We start from the raw sequence: 18981 nt of genomic DNA, 5'->3' as shown, positions 1-18981 counted from the left end.
TCGCGCGTCTCCGCCCCGCCCGGCAGCCGTTGGCCCGCGGCGGCGCCAGCGCGCCCTTCTCCCGGGCCCCGCCTTCGAGTTCCTCGGCGCCCGTTACTGGTCGCCGGCGGCTGCGGGTCGAGCGAGGGGCGCCATGGCGCTGCTTGGCCTGCTGCTGGCGCTGCTCAGCGTGTGCCTGGTTTCTGCGCTGGGTGAGCCTGCTGCCCCCGGGGCTCCGCCTTCCTTCCTGGCTCCTCGGAGGGGCCGCCGCCGTTTCTCTCCGTATCCAGGCGCCATCCGTGCGCATTGCCCGTCCCGCGGGGGACGAGAGGGCCGGGAAGCGCTGCGGCGGTGCGGCCGCGCTGCTGCCCCCTCTCCTGCTCTGCTCCCGGGGCCAGGCCTGACCCGGCGCGGGGGAGCTGCGGCCCCGCACCAGCGCAGCAGCCGAGGAAGAAGCTGCTCCGGGGGCGGCGCCTCTTGGCTGCAGAATGAGGCTGAGGGGCACGAAGGCCGCCTTCCTTGGCCCCTAAACTCCTGCCCTTGAAAAAGTCACAGCTACACTGCAAATGTGTAGTTACATACATACGTACGTACGTACGGACATACATTCAAATCTGCCACCTTAGCTGTCATGGCTCCATGCCATATATCCTGAAAAACGGTAATTGGTTGAGGGGGCTGAAAATTCTTGCAAAATGATTTCCCTGTAGTGCCCACCCAGAGCTTATCTAAGTGCAGTGTATTCACGGATAAATGGCTATAGAAGGGTCTCTTCTGTCTAGGGTCTCAGCGAACATTCCTCCAAGTGACTGTACCTCAGAGGATCCCATCTTACGTCACTGGAAATACGGTATTGTGTTTGATTATGAAAAGTGTTCTACCTGACCTTTCATTCCAGACTGCCCTGTCAAGGCTGTTTACTTTTAGGGTTGCCATATTTCAAAAAGTAAAAACCAGGACATCCCAAAAGTTGTTGACCCCAAAATTGTTGACCTCGATTTTTCATTTGACCTGCGTAAGATCCAGGACAAAGCACCACCTTTAGGAAATTCCCCCTGGATGACAATTTCGCCTTTGAAATCTTGGTAATGTCTGGGAAAATCTGGCTGTATGGCAGCCCTAAATTAAAAGTTTTTTTTTTTAAAAAATGCTAACTTTTAAAACCAACAATGTTAATTTGAGCAGCAGCAGACAAATTGGTTTGTACGAGGCAGTTAGTGAAGCTATGGCTTACTGAGACTACGCAAACGTGTAGAGTTCCTGGAGAACTTTGCCCCCTCCTTGTCCTTTTTACTGCCACATTGTGCATAACTAAGCCAACTCCCACATCATCCCATAAAGATAAATGCTTATGTTTGGGGAAGCGGGGGAGGGCAAGAAAAAAGTTCCCCCACTAATGTGAACAAGCTTCCTCTTGCAGGTAGCCTAGAGACAGGAACAGGAGCACTCCTCTTAGGGGGTGGACATATGCTGCAACATTTTGCTGTGGATCCCATTTGTAGCATTGTAAAGCGCTGCATGGGAACCACTGTTCTAATCCCACTTCCAGCTAAAGCCATTATTACTATTATTAATTTAAATTTCTGTACTGAGCTTCATGATTGAAATGACTCTGGCTTGCAGTGGCAGCAAGCCATTTGTTAAAATCTGTTCTTCATCTGTACCACTTTTTACCATCTGTACCATGGGGAGTGTGCACAAATTCTTTGCATAGGCTGGAGTTTAATGTGTAAACAAAATAAAAACTATAGCATGATTAACCCTTTGGCTATTGCAGGAAAGGATGACCTTTGATATTGATATAAATGGAAAGCCATATATCATTCATCTGAAGCAACAGTGAGTAGAATAAATAACTGGGATTTGCCCCCCATTCTATAAGACATTGCAATCTTGTTTAATAAATCCTGGTAGTGTCTAGAAAGATTTCCTGGAAAGCTTTTCTGAGGAAGGGAGGGGACAAAGCACTCAGCTTTACTTTCAGAAGCAAATCTTAATAGCCTCCTAGGCTGCCAATTTGAATAAAATATGGGGTGCAGGTAAGCCCCGCCCTGAATAATTGATCACATGATGCAGCACACACAGACCGTTTGAATGACAATGCCTATCAACTTGTGGGACCTTGGCCCCTAGGAGTTGGCTCCTATGTAGCCTCTGGGAAAACCTTCTTGCATTTAAAATGTGCCCACAAAGGTACCTCTGCCACCCAGTGCACGGAATTGCTGAGAAGGTAAAATGTTGTAACAGAAGGGGAGAGGCTCCCCTTATAAAGGCCCAAGGACCTCATTCCCTAGAGGGCAGCTTTTCTGGAGCTGCATGCCAGTGGGGTGGGGGTGGCGGGTCCAGCAACAAATAATGGGTGCACCCTTGTGTGGCAGACGTGCCAGCCATGCAAAATTCAAAGGTTCATACACCTGCCCCACCCCCCACCTTCATCCAGGCAAGCAAGAGGTGTGATAACAGTTCCATAACACGTTCCAGCCATGCAGAAGCACTTTGGGAGGCTAAGATGCTTTTTCTTAAATATTGCCAAGAGACACCCAAAAAGGCCTTGCGGGCTCCATGTGCACATCATGGAACTCCTTGCGCTGATGGTACGCATTGGTTGGATACTGCTCTGAGTCACTGTCACATGTCAGGACATGACAGCAGGCATTGTTGTAACTTTCTGGACCATTTGTCCCTCCTTCCCTCTTTTTCGTGCCACCTTTATGTATTTTTTATGCTTTGTTTTTAGATCCTTTTTAACCAACGATTTCAGAGTTTATACGTATAGCCATGGAGGGTCAGCAGTGTCTTTTGTTCCTCCCATTCAGGTAAGTTTCTCTCAGGTGTAGGAAACAGGTTTCTCTTTGAGTGGCTATCGTTTGAGCTACATTAGACCTGCCAACCAATTTTTTAAAAATAGATTAACTATAGTACTTTTAACTGATTAGTTAAAATATATATGTTGATAATAATTAAGAAGGCAGGGAATATTCAAAGCACGCATCCTTTCAAACAAAAACAGACATCCTTACACCGAGTGTGCCACACATTAGCGTAGCCGGGGGTAGGGAGGATCACGGCAGTTGTTGGTCATTTCAGGTGCTCCAGGGTGGCACCTGAAATTGGCGGCTGGTTGCCCTAAACAAAGCTTAACACCTTTGGCCTGCTCCTGCACTGGTGGGGGTGTTAGGCTGCTGGTGCCACGTGTGCATCTTGTTTCACCACCAGCAGCAGCAACAGAGGATTGGCCCATCGCACAAATTCATATGCGGGTTCCAGTGCACCCATGGTTAGGCAATATTCAGCGGAGAAGCAATGGATAGCTGCATCTGTGTCTAGTTTGGGGGTACTAGCCGCAAATGCCCTGCTTCAACTCTCCTTTTGACATGACCCCTTCCTTTCTGAGGTTTTGTCTTCTATCCTCAACATGACTATGGCATTGGGCCCCTGCTGCAGACAGGGAAACTTGCAGCTTATTGCATTACTTTGCTGTGTTATAAAAAGGTCTGAAGGAGATGGGATACTAGAATACCAAACAATGCCTTGTTATACCAAAGACTCGAGGAAAAATCTGCAAGTTCAAGTAAAAACTGAGCTCTAGCCAAGACCCACAGAAGGGAGTGAACTACAAATGGTTCTAGTCACAATTTTGCTTGTAGAAAACTGAGGTGCTTAAATTCCACAAATATACCAAATGTTGAAGCAGTAAAAATAAATTTAGGTGTGGTAAAAAAATAAACATTGCACCTATTTCAGTCGTTCTTCATAGTTTACCCCTTCCTCTAGAAATACCCCCTTCCACATACACATTTCTGGAAATTTTATATTTCTGACACTTCACCCTTTCTCACCCACTGCTTTTGCATTCCACTTTCCCCACACACTTTTCCCACTTGATGGAGCAGGCACATATCCAGAAACCTTAGCTAGTGGGGAATCAGTGCTTTGTGGGTACATGGCACCAGGAAACTCAACCTGAGGGTTTTTGTAAACAAGCCTAGATACCCCACTCTCTGTGCTGCTGGAGCAGCTTTCAATGGACTGTCCACGTGAGCATCAACCCTGACTGTAACCAGAAGGGAAACTGCAGTTGGTCAGCCCAAGAGGAAAGGTGAGTAACTGCATAGTTTGGCTTTAGGTAACAACCCCAAATTTAGCCTGTTAACCTCTCATTTGAATTGTGTGCTCTAGGATTGGATTTCATATAGCAGTGTATGTATTTCACTTTTGAGTTGCCCCCTGGTTGTAGGTAAATTGTTCTGATTACTCTTTCTAGCGCAATTGCTACTATCAAGGCTACATTGAAGGCTATACTGATTCCATTGTGATGCTCAGTACCTGCCTTGGGCTTAGGTGAGACCTATGTGTTATTCTTGAACAGAACCCTTTGTTCCTCAGTCCCAAGTTCAGCTGCCTGCAGAGCACTCCAGGGCTTTGAGAAAGGATAACCCCACTGAAATTGGACATCCTGCTTAATAAGCCAGAGTGGCAAAGTATAACTAGGCATGGATGAATCAGCCTCTTCACAAACACACACATGGTAAAAGTCAAGGTATAAATTGAACTGCCTTTTATAACTGACATACAACATATATCAACATTTTCTCCTCACCAGTAACATGCAGTCTCAAGTATACATTTCCCAAATAGTTCCTCTGAACACACACTGAGGATCTGTTCATTTTATATGGATTGCCATAACATGCACACCTGATACAACAGAATAGTCGGGTGTTCTAGTCAGTAAAGGTAAAGGGACCCCTGACTGTTAAGTCCAGTTGCAAACGACTCTGGGGTTGCGATGCTCATCTCACTTTACTGGCCGAGGGAGCTGGCATTTTGTCCGTGGACAGCTTCCGGGTCATGTGGCCAGCATGACTAAGCTGCTTCTGACGAAACCAGAGGAGCGCACGGAAACGCCTTTTACCTTCCTGCCGGAGCGGTACCTATTTATCTACTTGCACTTTTACATGCTTTCGAACTGCTAGGTGGGCAGGAGCTAGGACTGAACAACAGGAGCTCACCCTGTCGCATGGTTTCGAACTGCCAACCTTCTGATTGGCAAGCCCTGGGCTCTGTGGTTTTTGTTTAGTACTCAGGGAAAAGGCTGTCTTTTTCAGTTTTCTTTCAAATGGGATTATTTCCATCCCATGTCATCTTCTCCTATATTAGGGATGGGCAAACCCCAGACTGTGGACCAGATTTGGCCCACTAGGTCTTACTGTTTGGCCTAAACACCTTTCCCCATGAACCATGCCTATGTGCTCCACGCTGATGCCATATGTGGTAGGTCATATGTAGAAACACAGTTGGATTGGCTGCTCACACAGCCAGTCCCTGCAGAAAGTAGGATTGAACTCCCTGCCCACCAGCTGAAGCATTGCATTGGACTGAAATGGGAATTTAGCTTTTGGCTACCAAGTCACAGTTTGCACCATCAACATTTTTTTTGGGTGGGGGGGCTTCTTTTCCACTTTATTTCCTCCTACCAGTGGGCTGTTGCAGTTTGAGAACAGCAGCTATGGAATTGAGCCAGTTGAATCTGCTTCTGGATTTCAGCATCTTGTTTATCAGATTGAATATGAAGATGCAGAGCGTCCACTTTCTGAACAGAATTATTCCATTAGATGGAGTTCAGGAATAACGCCAAGGGTAGAATCAGGAATACCAGTGAGTGCTTTTTTTTCTTTAAATAAAATTGTGTGTATAGATCCAAAACAAAATAGTAATATGTGCACCTATGCATGTACATGCTCCTCCCCCCCCTCCCCTAAGCAGTAGGAGTTCCTGGGAGAAGCCTTTTCAAGGCCAGCTTTCTTTCGATGAGAACTGCGCCCGCCCCAAGACTTCAGTGCTTGTAAATGTTTGTCCATATACATGTGGATGCAGAACAGAGGTGAGCCCACAGTCAACAGAGAAAGCAATATGGGCCTTAAGTAGCACCCTAAAAGCAACTGCAGGTCCCACAAGCCTGTTGCTTGATTTTCAGGAGCAAAACCTTGCCGCCGCCCCTGTCAATAGAGCTGTTCCTTTTCTGACCTCCTAGAAAGCATATACTCTGGCAGAACACTGCTTTTCTTCTTCTCAGCTTTCACACTGACAGTTATGATGCCCTGCTGGCTCTCTGAGCATCAGCTTCATAGCTTAGCGTCTCCAGCAAGCTATGTGTGATGCTCACCTCTGCAGCCTAATTCTGTGCATGTTTCATCAGAAGTAGGTACCACTGTTTTGACTGAGATTAGTGTGCACAGGATTGTAGCCTTAAAGGGAGACTCCAAAATCAAGAAATAAAAAGGTGAAAATGCTGTCCACATCTAAGGAAGCCAGCAGAGTCCAGTGAAAAACAGCTCCAAAGGGCCTTGCTGAAGCAACAGATGTTGTCTCTCCAGAGAGCCAACTAAAACCTTATGAAAGCTGGCCAAGTGTGGTTGGCTCTGGTTGCCTGTCTGCTTAATGGGCCCTTGGTTTAATTATGTGTCTGGCTCTGGCAGGTTGCATAGAAAGGAATGTGGCCTCGGTTTGAAAAACATTCCCCATCCTTGTCTTAGGCCACATTCACACCATACATTTTAAACACTATGATACCAGTTTAAACAGTAATGCCTTCTCTCAAATAATTCTTTTGAATGAACATGTTGAGAATAGAGAATCAGGCTATTGGTCTTCCTAGCTGAGCCATGAGAAAGCAGTGCTCCCCCACCAAATGTTGGACTACAGTTCCTACTGGCCCTAGCCCCACCCCGCATTTCTCCAGGCCTTGATGCAACCCAAATCTGCCAGATACTTCACCTACATTTTGAATTCTGATTCAGCAGCATTTAGAGTTCTACCTGTGAATTTTTCATGATGTTAGTATGAGTGCAGTAATGGAATGTTCTTTCTTGAATTACAATAGGTTAACTTCAGCACCACGAGATATGTGGAAATGCACATAGTTGTGGCCAAGGGATTGGTAGGTTTATTTGAAGGACTCCCTGTTGCCCCCCCCCCTTACGTTACATCACTTCAAGCTTTCATTACAAGGTTTTCAGAAGTATGTTCTTTCTTCATATACAAACATAAGAAGAGAAGACTCATTGGGTCCAGCATCCCGTTCCCATGGTGGCCAACAAGATGCCCATGGGAAGCTTTCAAGCAGGATTTTAGTGTGACAAAACATGGGCAATTCCCAGACTCCTATGTCTGGCAGTGGAGGGGAAACATCTTGAGTTCTAGGATAATGAGAGTAGGAGGAAAAGCTCTCTGCCCACTTTTTCCACACATTAATAATAATAATAATAATAATAATAATAATAATAATAATAATGATTACTACTACTACTACTTATACCCCGCCCATCTGGCTGGATTTCCAAAATGACTCCCAGGCTGCTCACCTGGTCCTTCAGAAGCACAGTCACCCCATTCAGGACCAGGGAGTCCTCCACACCCGCCTGCCCCCTGTCCCCCAAGAACAGTACAGTGGTGCCTCGCAAGACGAAATTAATTCGTTCCGCAAGTTTTTTCTTCTTGCGAGTTTTTCGTCTTGCGAAGCACGGTTTCCCAAAGGAATGCATTGAAAATCAATTAATGCGTTCCTATGGAAACCGCTTGCCAGGCTGGCGGGGTGGAGAAGGGCTTTTCTCCCCACCGCAAGCCTTCAGGACAGGTACGGGAACAGAGGGGAAGGCACGCAGCGCTTTTCCTCTGTTCCCGGGGCTTGCGTGGGAGGAGGGCTTTTCCTCCCCACCGCCAACATTCAGAACAGCATTCTGAATTTTGGCGGTGGGAAGGAAAACCCTTCTCCCACCCCAAGTCTTCAGGACAGCCATCCGAAGGCTGGCGCGGGGAGACGGTCTCTCCGCCCCGCAGCCAGGCTTCGGAGCATCCTTCCGAAGCCGGGCGGCGGGAGGAGGTGTTCCCGCCCCGCCGCCCGGCTTCCGAGGAGCCTTCCGAAGCCGGGCGGCGGGAGGAGGTGTTCCCGCCCCGCTGCCCGGCTTCGGAGCATCCTTCCGAAGCCGGGCGGCGGCGGGAGGTGTTCCCGCCCCGCCGCCCGGCTTTGGAGGAGCCTTCCGAAGCCGGGCGGCGGCGGGAGGTGTTCCCGCCCCGCAGCCAGGCTTCGGAGCATCCTTCCGAAGCCGGGCGGCGGGAGGAGGTGTTCCCGCCCCGCCGCCCGGCTTCCGAGGAGCCTTCCGAAGCCGGGCGGCGGAAGGAGGTGTCCCCGCCCCGCCGCCAGGCTTCGGAGGAGGTCCGAGGACAGTGGGGAAGACGCGCTGTGCTTCCCCGCTGTCCCGGAGATTTCCCTATGGGCTTTCGTCTTGCGAAGGAAGCCCATAGGGAAATTCGTTTTGTGAAGCGCCTCCAAAACGGAAAACCCTTTCGTCTAGCGGGTTTTCCGTCTTGCGAGGCGTTCGTCTTGCGAGGCGTTCATCTTGTGGGGCACCACTGTACAGTGGTACCTCGGGTTACATACGCTTCAGGTTACAGACTCCGCTAACCCAGAAATAGTGCTTCAGGTTAAGAACTTTGCTTCAGGATGAGAACAGAAATTGTGCTCTGGCAGTTTGGCAGCAGCAGGACGCCCCATTAGCTAAAGTGGCGCTTCAGGTTAAGAACAGTTTCAGGTTAAGAACGGACCTCCGGAACGAATTAAGTACTTAACCCGAGGTACCACTGTACTTCTGTCTTGTCAGGATTCAACCTCCATCTGTTAGCCGCAATCCATCCTCCAACTGCCTCCAGGCACACACACAGAACCTTAACCACCTTCACTGGTTCTGATTTAAAGGAGAGGTAGAGCTCGGTATCATCCGCATACTGATGAACACCCAGCCCAAACCCCCTGATGATATCTCGCAACAATTTCATATAGATATTAAAAAGCATGGGGGAGAATCCTGAGGCACCCCACAACTGAGAGCCCAGGGGTCTGAACACTCACCCCCCAATACCACTTTCTGAACACAGCCCAGGAGGAAGGAGTGGAACCACTGTATAACAGTACCCCCAGCTCTCAGCCCCTCTAGGCGGTCCAGAAAGATGTTATGGTAGGCTCGACATTGAGCTCTAACCTGTTTCCGGTCAGATTCAGAATGACTTTTCTGCCACCAGCGATCTAGCCATCTCAGCGATTGTTTCATCCCCCTCAGCTCCGGGGAAAACCAGGGGGCTATCCGGGTTCTGTGTAATCAGAGAGGGCACTTCGAAGCCAGACAATCAATAGCCCTGGTTAACTCCGTATTCCAGTGGGCCACCAGGGAATCAGCTGAGAGACCATCAACATGGGATAAAACATCCCTTACCACTCTCTGGAAACCATTTGGATGCCACCTCCCTGCAGAGGGGAAGGGTCGTGAAGAAGTCCATAATCTTACTCACCTTTGTCGTCATAGAAAGGGCCTCAAAGGTCATGTAATCCAACCAACTGTAATGCAGGAACCACAGCTAAAGAATCCAACCTCTGTTTAAAAACCTCCCAGAAAAGGAGATTCTTCCACCTCCCAAGCTAGTCTGTCCCACTGTCAAACAGCTCTTGCTTGCTCTGTTTTAGATGTGGCACCAGCAGCCATCCTGAGCCTGACAGCCACAGCACATTGAAATGTGTATCCTGGTCCAGAAAATGTGGCTTCTGGCTTAGAGCATCTTCAGTGAGCCTGATGCAATGGCTAACGAGAGAATCTTATTCTTTCCCAGTATGACTATATGGGTTCAGATGAAGATGTTGTGATGAAGAAAATCACTCAGCTCATCAGCTTTATCAACACGGTAAGTCAATGGCAATAAACAGCCTGAGTCAAAATTGTGCTGGGCACAACAGCCCAGAGCTATTTAAATATATTTAATCTGGTAGAACAGTTGCTGCTACATCTAGAATGGTTTGGTCTTTTAAGGGAAAATAAGAAGGGAAGAAGGTTACTCAAAATTAAGATAATGAAAAGGGAAGTTTAGGGAAGCTTTTAATGTTTAACAGACTATTGTATTTTAATATTTTGTTGGAAGCCGCCTAGAGTGGCTGGGGAAACCCAGCCAGATGGGCGTATAAATTATTATTATTATTATTATTATTATTATTATTATTATTATTATTATTAAGAATAATTCCTCCAGCTGGGAACTGAAGTCTGAACATGTAAAGCCTGTGGCCTCTATTGAACTTAACCATATTGCTCCTATTTTCAGATGTTTTACAAACTCAACATGAAGATTATACTGTCCTCTATGGAGTTTTGGAAAGACAGGGATAAAATCTCCACCACAGGGACAGCCAATGAGTTACTGGAAAAGTTTGTGGACTGGAAACTGGTCCACCTTGCTCTACGACCCCACGATGTGGCATTCTTGTTTGTGTAAGGAGTGTGTTCCCCCCGTTATTAAAGAATGCCTGTATTAAAGCCTTTGGTGTTGCCTGAGTGGGCAACATGGCCAAAGTGCTGGGCAGGCAGGAGAGAGGGAGAGGGCTGTGAAGAGCAGTCCAAACAGTTGGGGGCTCCATGCATGTGAGGGAGGGACATTGTGTTGTTGTTGTTTAGTCATTTAGTCGTGTCCAACTCTTCGTGACCCCATGGACCAGAGCACGCCAGGCACTTCTGTCCTCCACTGCCTCCCGCAGTTTGATCAAACTCATGCTGGTAGCTTCAAGAACACCAACCATCTCATCCTCTGTCGTCCCCTTCTCCTTGTGCCCTCCATCTTTCCCAGCATCAGGGTCTTTTCCAGCGAGTCTTCTCTTCTCATGAGGTGGCCAAAGTATTGGAGCCTCAGCTTCAGGATCTGTCCTTCCAGTGAGCACTCAGGGCTGATTTCCTTAAGAATGGATAGGTTTGATCTTCTTGCAGTCCATGGGACTCTCAAGAGTCTCCTCCAGCACAATAATTCAAAAGCATCAATTCTTCGGCGATCAGCCTTCTTTATGGTCCAGCTCTCACTTTCATACATCACTACTGGGAAAACCATAGCTTTTACTATACGGACCTTTGTTGGCAAGGTGATGTCTCTACTTTTTAAGATGCTGTCTAGGTTTGTCATCGCCTTTCTCCCAAGAAGCAGGCGTATTTTAATTTTGTGACTGCTGTCACCATCTGCAGTGATCATGGAGCCCAAGAAAGTAAAATCTCTCACTGCCTCCATTTCTTCCCTTTCTATTTGCCAGGAGGTGATGGGACCAGTGGCCATGATCTTCGTTTTTTTGATGTTGAGCTTCAGACCATATTTTGCGCTCTCCTCTTTCACCCTCAATAAAAGGTTCTTTAATTCCTCCTCACTATCTGCCATCAAGGTTGTGTCATCTGCATATCTGAGGTTGTTGATATTTCTTCCAGCAATCTTAATTCCGGCATCGGATTCATCCAGCCCAGCCTTTCGCATGATGAATTCTGCATATAAGTTAAATAAGCAGGGAGACAAAATATAGCCTTGTCGTACTCCTTTCCCAATTTTGAACCAATCAGTTGTTCCATATCCAGTTCTAACTGTAGCTTCTTGTCCCGCATAGAGATTTCTCAGGAGACAGATGAGGTGATCAGGCACTCCCATTTCTTTAAGAACTTGTCATAGTTTGCTGTGGTCGACACAGTCAAAGGCTTTTGCATAGTCAATGAAGCAGAAGTAGATGTCTTTCTGGAAATCCCTAGCTTTCTCCATAATCCAGCGCATGTTTGCAATTTGGTCTCTGGTTCCTCTGCCTCTTCTAAATCCAGCTTGCACTTCTGGGAGTTCTCGGTCCACATACTGCTTGAGCCTTCCTTGTAGAATTTTAAGCATAACCTTGCTAGTGTGTGAAATGAGTGAAATTGTGCGGTAGTTGGAGCATTCTTTGGCACTGTCCTTCTTTGGGATTGGGATGTAGACTGATCTTCTCCAATCCTCTGGCCACTGTTGAGTTTTCCAAACTTGCTGGCATATTGAGTGTAGCACCTTAACAGCATCATCTTTTAAAATTTTAAATAGTTCAGCTGGAATACCATCACTTCCACTGGCCTTGTTATTTGCAGTGCTTTCTAAGGCCCATTTGACTTCACTCTCCAGGATGTCTGGCTCAAGGTCAGCAACCACACTCCCTGGGGTGTACGAGACATCTTTCTGGTATAATTCCTCTGTGTATTCTTGCCACCTCTTCTTTATGTCTTCTGCTTCTGTTAGGTCCTTACCACTTTTGTCCTTTATTATGGTACTCTTTGTACGAAATGTTCCTTTCATATTTCCGATTTTCTTGAAAGATCTCTGGTTCTTCCCATTCTGTTGTTTTCCTCTATTTCTTTTTTTAAAAATAATATTTATTACTTTTCCTACAATTTAAACACTACAAAAAAAGAACAATACAATACAATACAATACAGAAACACTACATAACACTAACACTGACAAAACAAAACAAAAACAATTTAAAACACATCAAACAATTTCAATATCTTATCTTTCATTCACTTATTTCAACGACCTCCTCACACCTCCCTTTTTGTATTCCACTTCTATTAATTGTTTCAGCAATTTCTTTCCATCTTCCTCTGTTTTCTATCCTATAATTATCTTAACACATTCTAACCTTATTTTTTCCTTTAATATTCTATTAATCTATTTATACTTAATTCCTTATAACATTTCTACTAAAGCCATATAACTTCAATTCCAACATTCTTCTAACATTCATTAATTTTACAGTATTTCAGTAAATAGTCTTTAAACTTTTTCTAGTCTTCTTCCACCGACTCTTCTCCCTGGTCTCGGATTCTGCCAGTCATTTCCGCCAGTTCCATATAGTCCATCAACTTCATCTGCCATTCTTCCCTGGTGGGTAAGGCTTGTGTCTTCCAATACTTCTAGATCCAACACTTCAGTGTTTTCAAGAAGCAGCCATTCTCTCAGCCAGCAAAAAGCAGCTGATTCATAATAAAGTTTAAGGTCTGGCAGGGCAAATCCACCTCTTTCTTTGGCATCAGTTAATTTTATTCGAGGCTTCTTGCCCTGCCAAACAAAAATATCTTTCTGCCACTTCTTGAAACAATCCATCTTATCCAAAATTTGCAATGTTTGAAACAAAAACAACATCCTTGGCAACACATTCATTTTTATCACAGCAGTTCGGCCTAACAATGATAACTTGAAATTTGTCCATATTTCTAAATTCTTTTTCACTTCAATCCAACATTTTTCATAATTATCCTTAAATAAATTCACATTTTTGGCAGTCATATTAACCCCTAAATATTTCACTTTCTTAACCAATGTTAGTCCTGTCTCCTCCTGAGACTTCTCTCTCTCATTCACAGTTAAGTTTTTCTCTAAAACCTTAGCAAGCATCAACTTATGTTCATCAAGTTGCCTCTGTAGGGCTGGGACTCTCTCTCTCTCCAGTTGTGTTACTTTACATTCAGCAGCAACGGTTTCCTCCCTGGCTTCCTCCGCGGTCTGCCGTATCGAAGTAGATTCCTGTATCAATTTCTGGATGGTTTTTGTATTGGTATTCACCTTTTGTCCCAGATTATTTATACCTTCTGTATTTAAATTGATTTTAATAGTTGCAGCATCCACTTTCGCATTTATCGCGTCTGTTTTCTTGTTAAGTTGTTCCAGTGAGTCATTTATCTTACCTAATGCAACCACTAAGGCCTCTTCTGTCGACATTCCTCTTGGTTTTGAGTGTACTGGTGCAGAAGCAGCAGCAGAGGAGGCAGGGAGGCCTGATGTTGAGCCTCTCCTGGGTTGTTGCCAAGTCCTCCCAGACCTTAATGTTTTTTCAGCAATTGACTGGTCTTTTTTTCCATAACACTTAAAAGATTCAAGGTCAATCCCAGAGTCTCACAGTTTTTTATCTTGCAACTGGAAATTCCCCCAGCCCAGCTCCTGTAAAGCAACCAGTTTCAAAAGCTTCCACTAGGAGGAAACAGTTTCTATTTATATTAGTCAGTAATGTCTTCTCTTAAACACAGTTCAAACAATCCAAAGTTAGTTTCAATTTTCAGTTACTTTTACTCCTTTTTAAAAGCAGCCGGAGACAGTAGAAACAATGTATTTCTCTTATTTAGCTAGCTGTCAATGAACGTTCTAAATGCTGTCAATGAACATTCCAAAAGACGTCATTCCTGCTAGCAGCCCGTTTCCAGGGTCAGAGCGGCGGTATTTTAGCTCTCTTCACTCTCTCCTACAGGCATACTCAGTCCACAACTCCCCCCCCCCTTCTCCTGCCTCCAAGGGGGGGTTTAATGTTCTTTGCCGATGAAATTTTAGTCTTTTACAAAAGGCTTTCCAAGACTTCAGCTTGCAGCCTCATTGCTTCAGTCTATTTACAAAAGGGGAAGGCGGACTTCCTGTATTGAACCTCCCCATTTCGATACCAAATTAAACGTTTAAAAATCCAATTGTCCCGCTTCAGCTCTACTCATGGGTAATTACTTTAAAGTCAAATTGTCCACAGGAAAAAGTCAGTGCTCTCTGGCAACAGCTATGCGGCTTCGCTCCGTGGAAGAAGCAGACGATTCGAAGCACCGCGCTGCTCACCCCACGTCGCTCCGGACCCCCAAAACCGGGTTTCCCCGCGAGTAGGGGAGGTGCAAAGGGTGCCCGCCGAATCCCACGCTCACAGGCTTCTCCCGCCTGTGATTTTTTGCGGGTCTCCGCCTTTGCCGTGGCGGCCAGACCCAGATTCCCACGGGGCAAATTCCTCCCGATCAGAGGAATTCTGCCATTACTGGAGGCACCAACCCGGAAGTCTATCGTTTTCCTCTTCTTTGCATTGCTCGTTTAAGAAGGCCTTCTTGTCTCTCCTTGCTATTCTTTGGAAATCTGCATTCAATTTCCTGTATCTTTCACTATCTCCCTCGCATTTTGCTTGCCTTCTCTCCCCCGCTATTTGTAAGGCCTCGTTGGACAGCCACTTTGTTTTCTTGCATTTCTTTTTCATTGGGATGGTTTTAGTTGCTGCCTCCTGTATAATGTTGCGAGCCTCCACCCATAGTTCTTCAGGCACTCTGTCCAGCAAATCTAAATCCTTAAACCTGTTCCTCACTTCCACTGTGTATTCATAAGGGATTTGGTTTAGATTGTATCTTACCGGCCCAGTGGTTTCTCCTACTTTCTTCAGTTTAAGCTTGAATTTTGCTATAAGAAGCTGATGATCTGAGCCACAGTCAGCTCCAGGTCTTGTTTTTGCTGGCTGTATAGAGCTTCTCCATCTTTGGCTGCAGAGAATATAATCAATCTGATTTTGATGTTGCCCATCTGGTGATGTCCATGTGTAGAGTCGTCTCTTGTGTTGGAAAAGCATGTTTGTGATGACCAGCTTGTTCTCTTGACAGAACTCCATTAGCCTTTGCCCTGCTTCGTTTTGATCTCCAAGGCCAAACTTGCCAGTTGTTCCTTTTATCTCTTGATTCCCTACTTTAGCATTCCAATCCCCTATAATGAGAAGAACATCCTTCTTTGGTGTCACTTCTATAAGGTCTTGTAAGTCTTCATAGAATTGGTCAATTTCAGTTTCTTCAGCACCAGTAGTTGGTGCATAAACTTGGATTACTGTGATGTTAAAAGGTCTGCCTTGGATTCGTATCGAGATCATTCTATCATTTTTGAGATTGCATCCCAGTACAGCTTTCACCACTCTTTTGTTGACTACGAGCGCCACTCCATTTCTTTTACGGGTTTCTTGCCCACAGTAGTAGATATGATAGTCATCCGAACTGAATTCGCCCATTCCCGTCCATTTTAGTTCACTGATGCCCAGGATGTCAATATTTATTCTTGCCATCTCATTTTTGACCACATCCAACTTACCCAGGTTCATGGTTCTTACATTCCAGGTTCCTATGCAATATTTTTCTTTACAGCATTGGACTTTCCTTTCGCTTCCAGGCATATCCGCAACTGAGCGTCCTTTCGGCTTTGGCACAGCCGCTTCATCAGCTCTGGATCTACTTGTACTTGTCCTCCGCTCTTCCCCAGTAGCATGTTGGACGCCTTCCAACCTGAGGGGCTCATCTTCCAGCGTCATAACTTTTATATGCCTGTTGTCTTTGTCCATGGAGTTTTCTTGGCAGGGATACTGGAGTGGCTTGCCGGTTCCTCCTCCAGGTGGATCACGTTTGGTCAAAACTCTCCACTATGACCTGTTCATCTTGGGTGCCCTGCTCTGAGTTATTCAATCCCCTTCATCACAGCAAGGCAGTGATCCATGAAGGGGGAGGGAGGGACATGGTTGGTAGCAAAGAGGCATGTGAGGGAAGCAAGTATCCAAGGACTTCTGGGAAGCAGTCTTATATGGACTTGCACTGGTCCATGTAGATCAGTGTTGTCTATATTGATGGGCAGCATCTCTCCAGGACATGAGGCAAAGAAGGGGTTTCTTTCCCATCACCTGCTTGCTACCTGGAGATGCTTCCAGTGATTGAACTTTGGTGCTCTGCCACTGAGCTGTGGTCCTTGAGCTCTGGATGCAGGTAAGAAGCTAAGTCCACTGAGCCCCGTATTGTACACCCCTGGTTGCCAGTGCCTCTCTGGGAATCTCCGAAGAAGGATCCTGAGTGGTACATGTAAATGGAGATGTTGAGGGCTGAACCTGGGACCTTCTGTGTGCAAAGCACATAGCAGTTTTAAATGTATAAGCCACCCAAGCTTTCTTCATCTCAGCAATCTCAGGCTACATTCACACAATTAAAGCATCACTTTAAACAGTCATGGCTTCCACCAAAGAATTCTGGGAACTGTAGTTGGTTAAGGGTGCTGAGAGATATTTGGAGAACCATCTGGAGAACAATCTCATGTCACAGGGAACCCTAGGATATGTAGCTCTGTGACCCCTCACAGGCATCTCCTAATAACTCTCAGCACCCTTAACAAACTACAGCTCCCAGGATTATTTGGTGGAAGCATTGACTGTTTAAAGTGGTATCTTTAAATGCATGATGTGAAAGTGGCCTGTTAGAAGGTGGCAAACCCCCCATTGTTGCTAAACATTTGGGAGGCAGAATCCTTGCTGATCTACTCTAGAGCCTGATGCTTACAGATCTGTCAGGAAATCCTGTGCTATCTTTTGTCAATCCCTCTGATAATGAGGTCCACACAGTGAGCAGGCTGGCAGAGAAGAGACAGGTCATTCCTTCCTTCCTCTGCTATATAGAATCAGAATTGTAGTGCTGAAAGGATCCCTGAAGATAATCTAGTTCAACCTCCTGCAATGCAGGAATGCGCAGCTGTCCCATGTGGGTTTTTGGGTGGTGTTGGAAGAGGCATCCCAGGAAAGCACACAGATGCCTGCCCCTGCTCCCCCCAAAAGAGCTGTTATGTAAGGAAGTGTTCCTTTTATGCTTTTTGCTAAGGTGCTAATTGCAACAAAAGCATAATTCCTTTCTTCCTCACCCCAGCTACAGGAACAGGGGTGATTCTGTGGGGTCAACATTTGCAAGAAAGATGTGCCACAGACCTTCTTCTGCAGCAATTGCCATGGTAAGACTGCATGTACTGTGCTCATTCACTTGCTGAACTGTTCTTGGTTTCTTAAAAGTTGTGATGTCTGAAAACTTTGGGCCAAACTAGACCTGAGGTTAAACACATGACTACAGCTGAAGTGGATGTTTCTGCTCTGTAAATAATTGCTGGGTACTCTGAGCACCCTTGAGACCATGGGGTGGGGGTGGGGAGTAGAAATGTCCTCTCATTCCTTGACTGTTAAGCTTACTCAGAAGTCTTCTTTGAAGTGCGGGGACTTTGTTGAAAGCTTTTTGAAAGTCCAAGTACACTGCGTCAACTGGATCACTTTTATCTATATGTTTGTTAACGCTCTCAAAGAACTCACAATAGGTCTGTAAGAAAGGACTTGCTTAAGCCATGCTGCTGTGCTTCAGTAAAGTTTGTTGTTTTTTTAATCTTTAACAAAACTTTTCACCAGTTTTCCCATGACAGGCATTAAGATAACTGGCCTGTAATTTCTAGGATCCCCCCTGGATCCCTTTTAAAAATGGGTGTTACATTGGATACTTTCCAGTCCTCAGGTACACAGACTGATCTGAGGGATAAGTTATGGGTGTGGTTGTTTTTTTAGAAGAGCAGCAATTTCACTTTTGAGTTATTTGAGAACACCTTCCAGAACTGGTGATTTGTTGGTTTTTATTTGTCTATTACTCCTAGAAGTGTTGCTTTAGTGCAGCAAATCCAGTTTATAAAAGAAGCAGACCAGCAGTTAGGAAAGTGAGGGTCAATTACATTGAATAGCATGGGAAGAACAAATTATTAACACCTCACCAAAGCTCAGGCCAAATACTTAATAATACGCCTGAGATAGGTCCATGGGTTTTACCTGTGAAGGGGATATCTTTGTGCATGTGAATGCTATCACGCCTCTCCCTAGGTCCCACCCCCCATCTTCCTACAAGGTCAATTGTTAGGCCACACACAGTTCTGGTCCTCAGAGTTTTTTCTTCTTGCTTTTGCCATTTTTTGTGTTCTTCCTGTCCCTGACGTCTCAGCTTGCAAGCAAACTGAAGGCTCCTGGGAGAGGTTGACAAGAAGGTTTTGAGTAGCGATTTTGCCCAAAGCACCAAGCAGAATTCTAAACCCAGGCTCCTTGGGGCAAAGGCCTGTACTCTTGTACCCTTTAAAGCCCCCATGCACAATAAAGATGTAGTAGTAGTAGTAGTAGTAGTAGTAGTAGTAGTAGTAGTAGTAGTAATGGTAGTAATTCATAGCTATCAGCCATTAATGTTCATGTGCTCTTACTTAGTATGAAAATGGGATCACGCTGGAGACCTTCTCTGTGATTGTGGCACAGCTGCTGGGATTCAGCCTAGGACTGTTCTTCGACAACTCAAGACAATGCCACTGCCCAGGCACTTGCTTAATGAGTACCGATGCTGTGTAAGAGCCTTTGTTGCTTCGTTCATCATTAGCATGGTGCTAAGCCGAAACCTGGTTATTTTATCAGTGTCAGCCTTCCCCAACCTGGTGCCCTCCCAATGCTTTGGACTACAGCTCCCACTAGTCCCAGGATAGGACAGCCATGCTGGTCTTGGCTGGTGGGAGTTGTGGTCCAAAACCTCTGGAGGGCTCAAG

The 18981-nt window shown here is 45.9% G+C and overlaps 1 protein-coding gene across 11 annotated transcripts in view; it reads left to right on the top strand.

Moving 5' to 3' along the window:
- The window catches only part of LOC114585056 (disintegrin and metalloproteinase domain-containing protein 2-like), a 71470-nt gene continuing 52489 nt past the window's right edge, over nt 1–18981 (top strand). For 4 of the 11 annotated variants that reach the window (XM_077919842.1, XM_077919843.1, XM_077919852.1 and 1 more), the window contains exons 1-11: nt 1–191; nt 762–829; nt 1757–1818; nt 2717–2795; nt 4244–4320; nt 5460–5637; nt 6863–6919; nt 9640–9711; nt 10126–10292; nt 17298–17379; nt 18653–18786. In XM_077919842.1, coding sequence (XP_077775968.1) covers nt 134–191; nt 762–829; nt 1757–1818; nt 2717–2795; nt 4244–4320; nt 5460–5637; nt 6863–6919; nt 9640–9711; nt 10126–10292; nt 17298–17379; nt 18653–18786 — 1034 coding nt within the window. In that variant the 5' untranslated portion in view covers nt 1–133. Of the gene's footprint in view, nt 192–226; nt 641–761; nt 830–1756; nt 1819–2716; nt 2796–3982; nt 4079–4243; nt 4321–5459; nt 5638–6862; nt 6920–9639; nt 9712–10125; nt 10293–17297; nt 17380–18652; nt 18787–18981 lie in introns of those variants that run through there. The other 7 variants (XM_077919846.1, XM_077919844.1, XM_077919845.1 and 4 more) reach the window with 7 other exon arrangements.

This window comes from Podarcis muralis, chromosome 15, assembly GCF_964188315.1.
Source record: "Podarcis muralis chromosome 15, rPodMur119.hap1.1, whole genome shotgun sequence".
In the NCBI taxonomy this organism is placed as follows: Eukaryota; Metazoa; Chordata; class Lepidosauria; order Squamata; family Lacertidae; genus Podarcis; species Podarcis muralis.
Note: the sequence above shows the minus strand (reverse complement) of the source record. Positions and strands in the feature narration are given on the sequence as shown.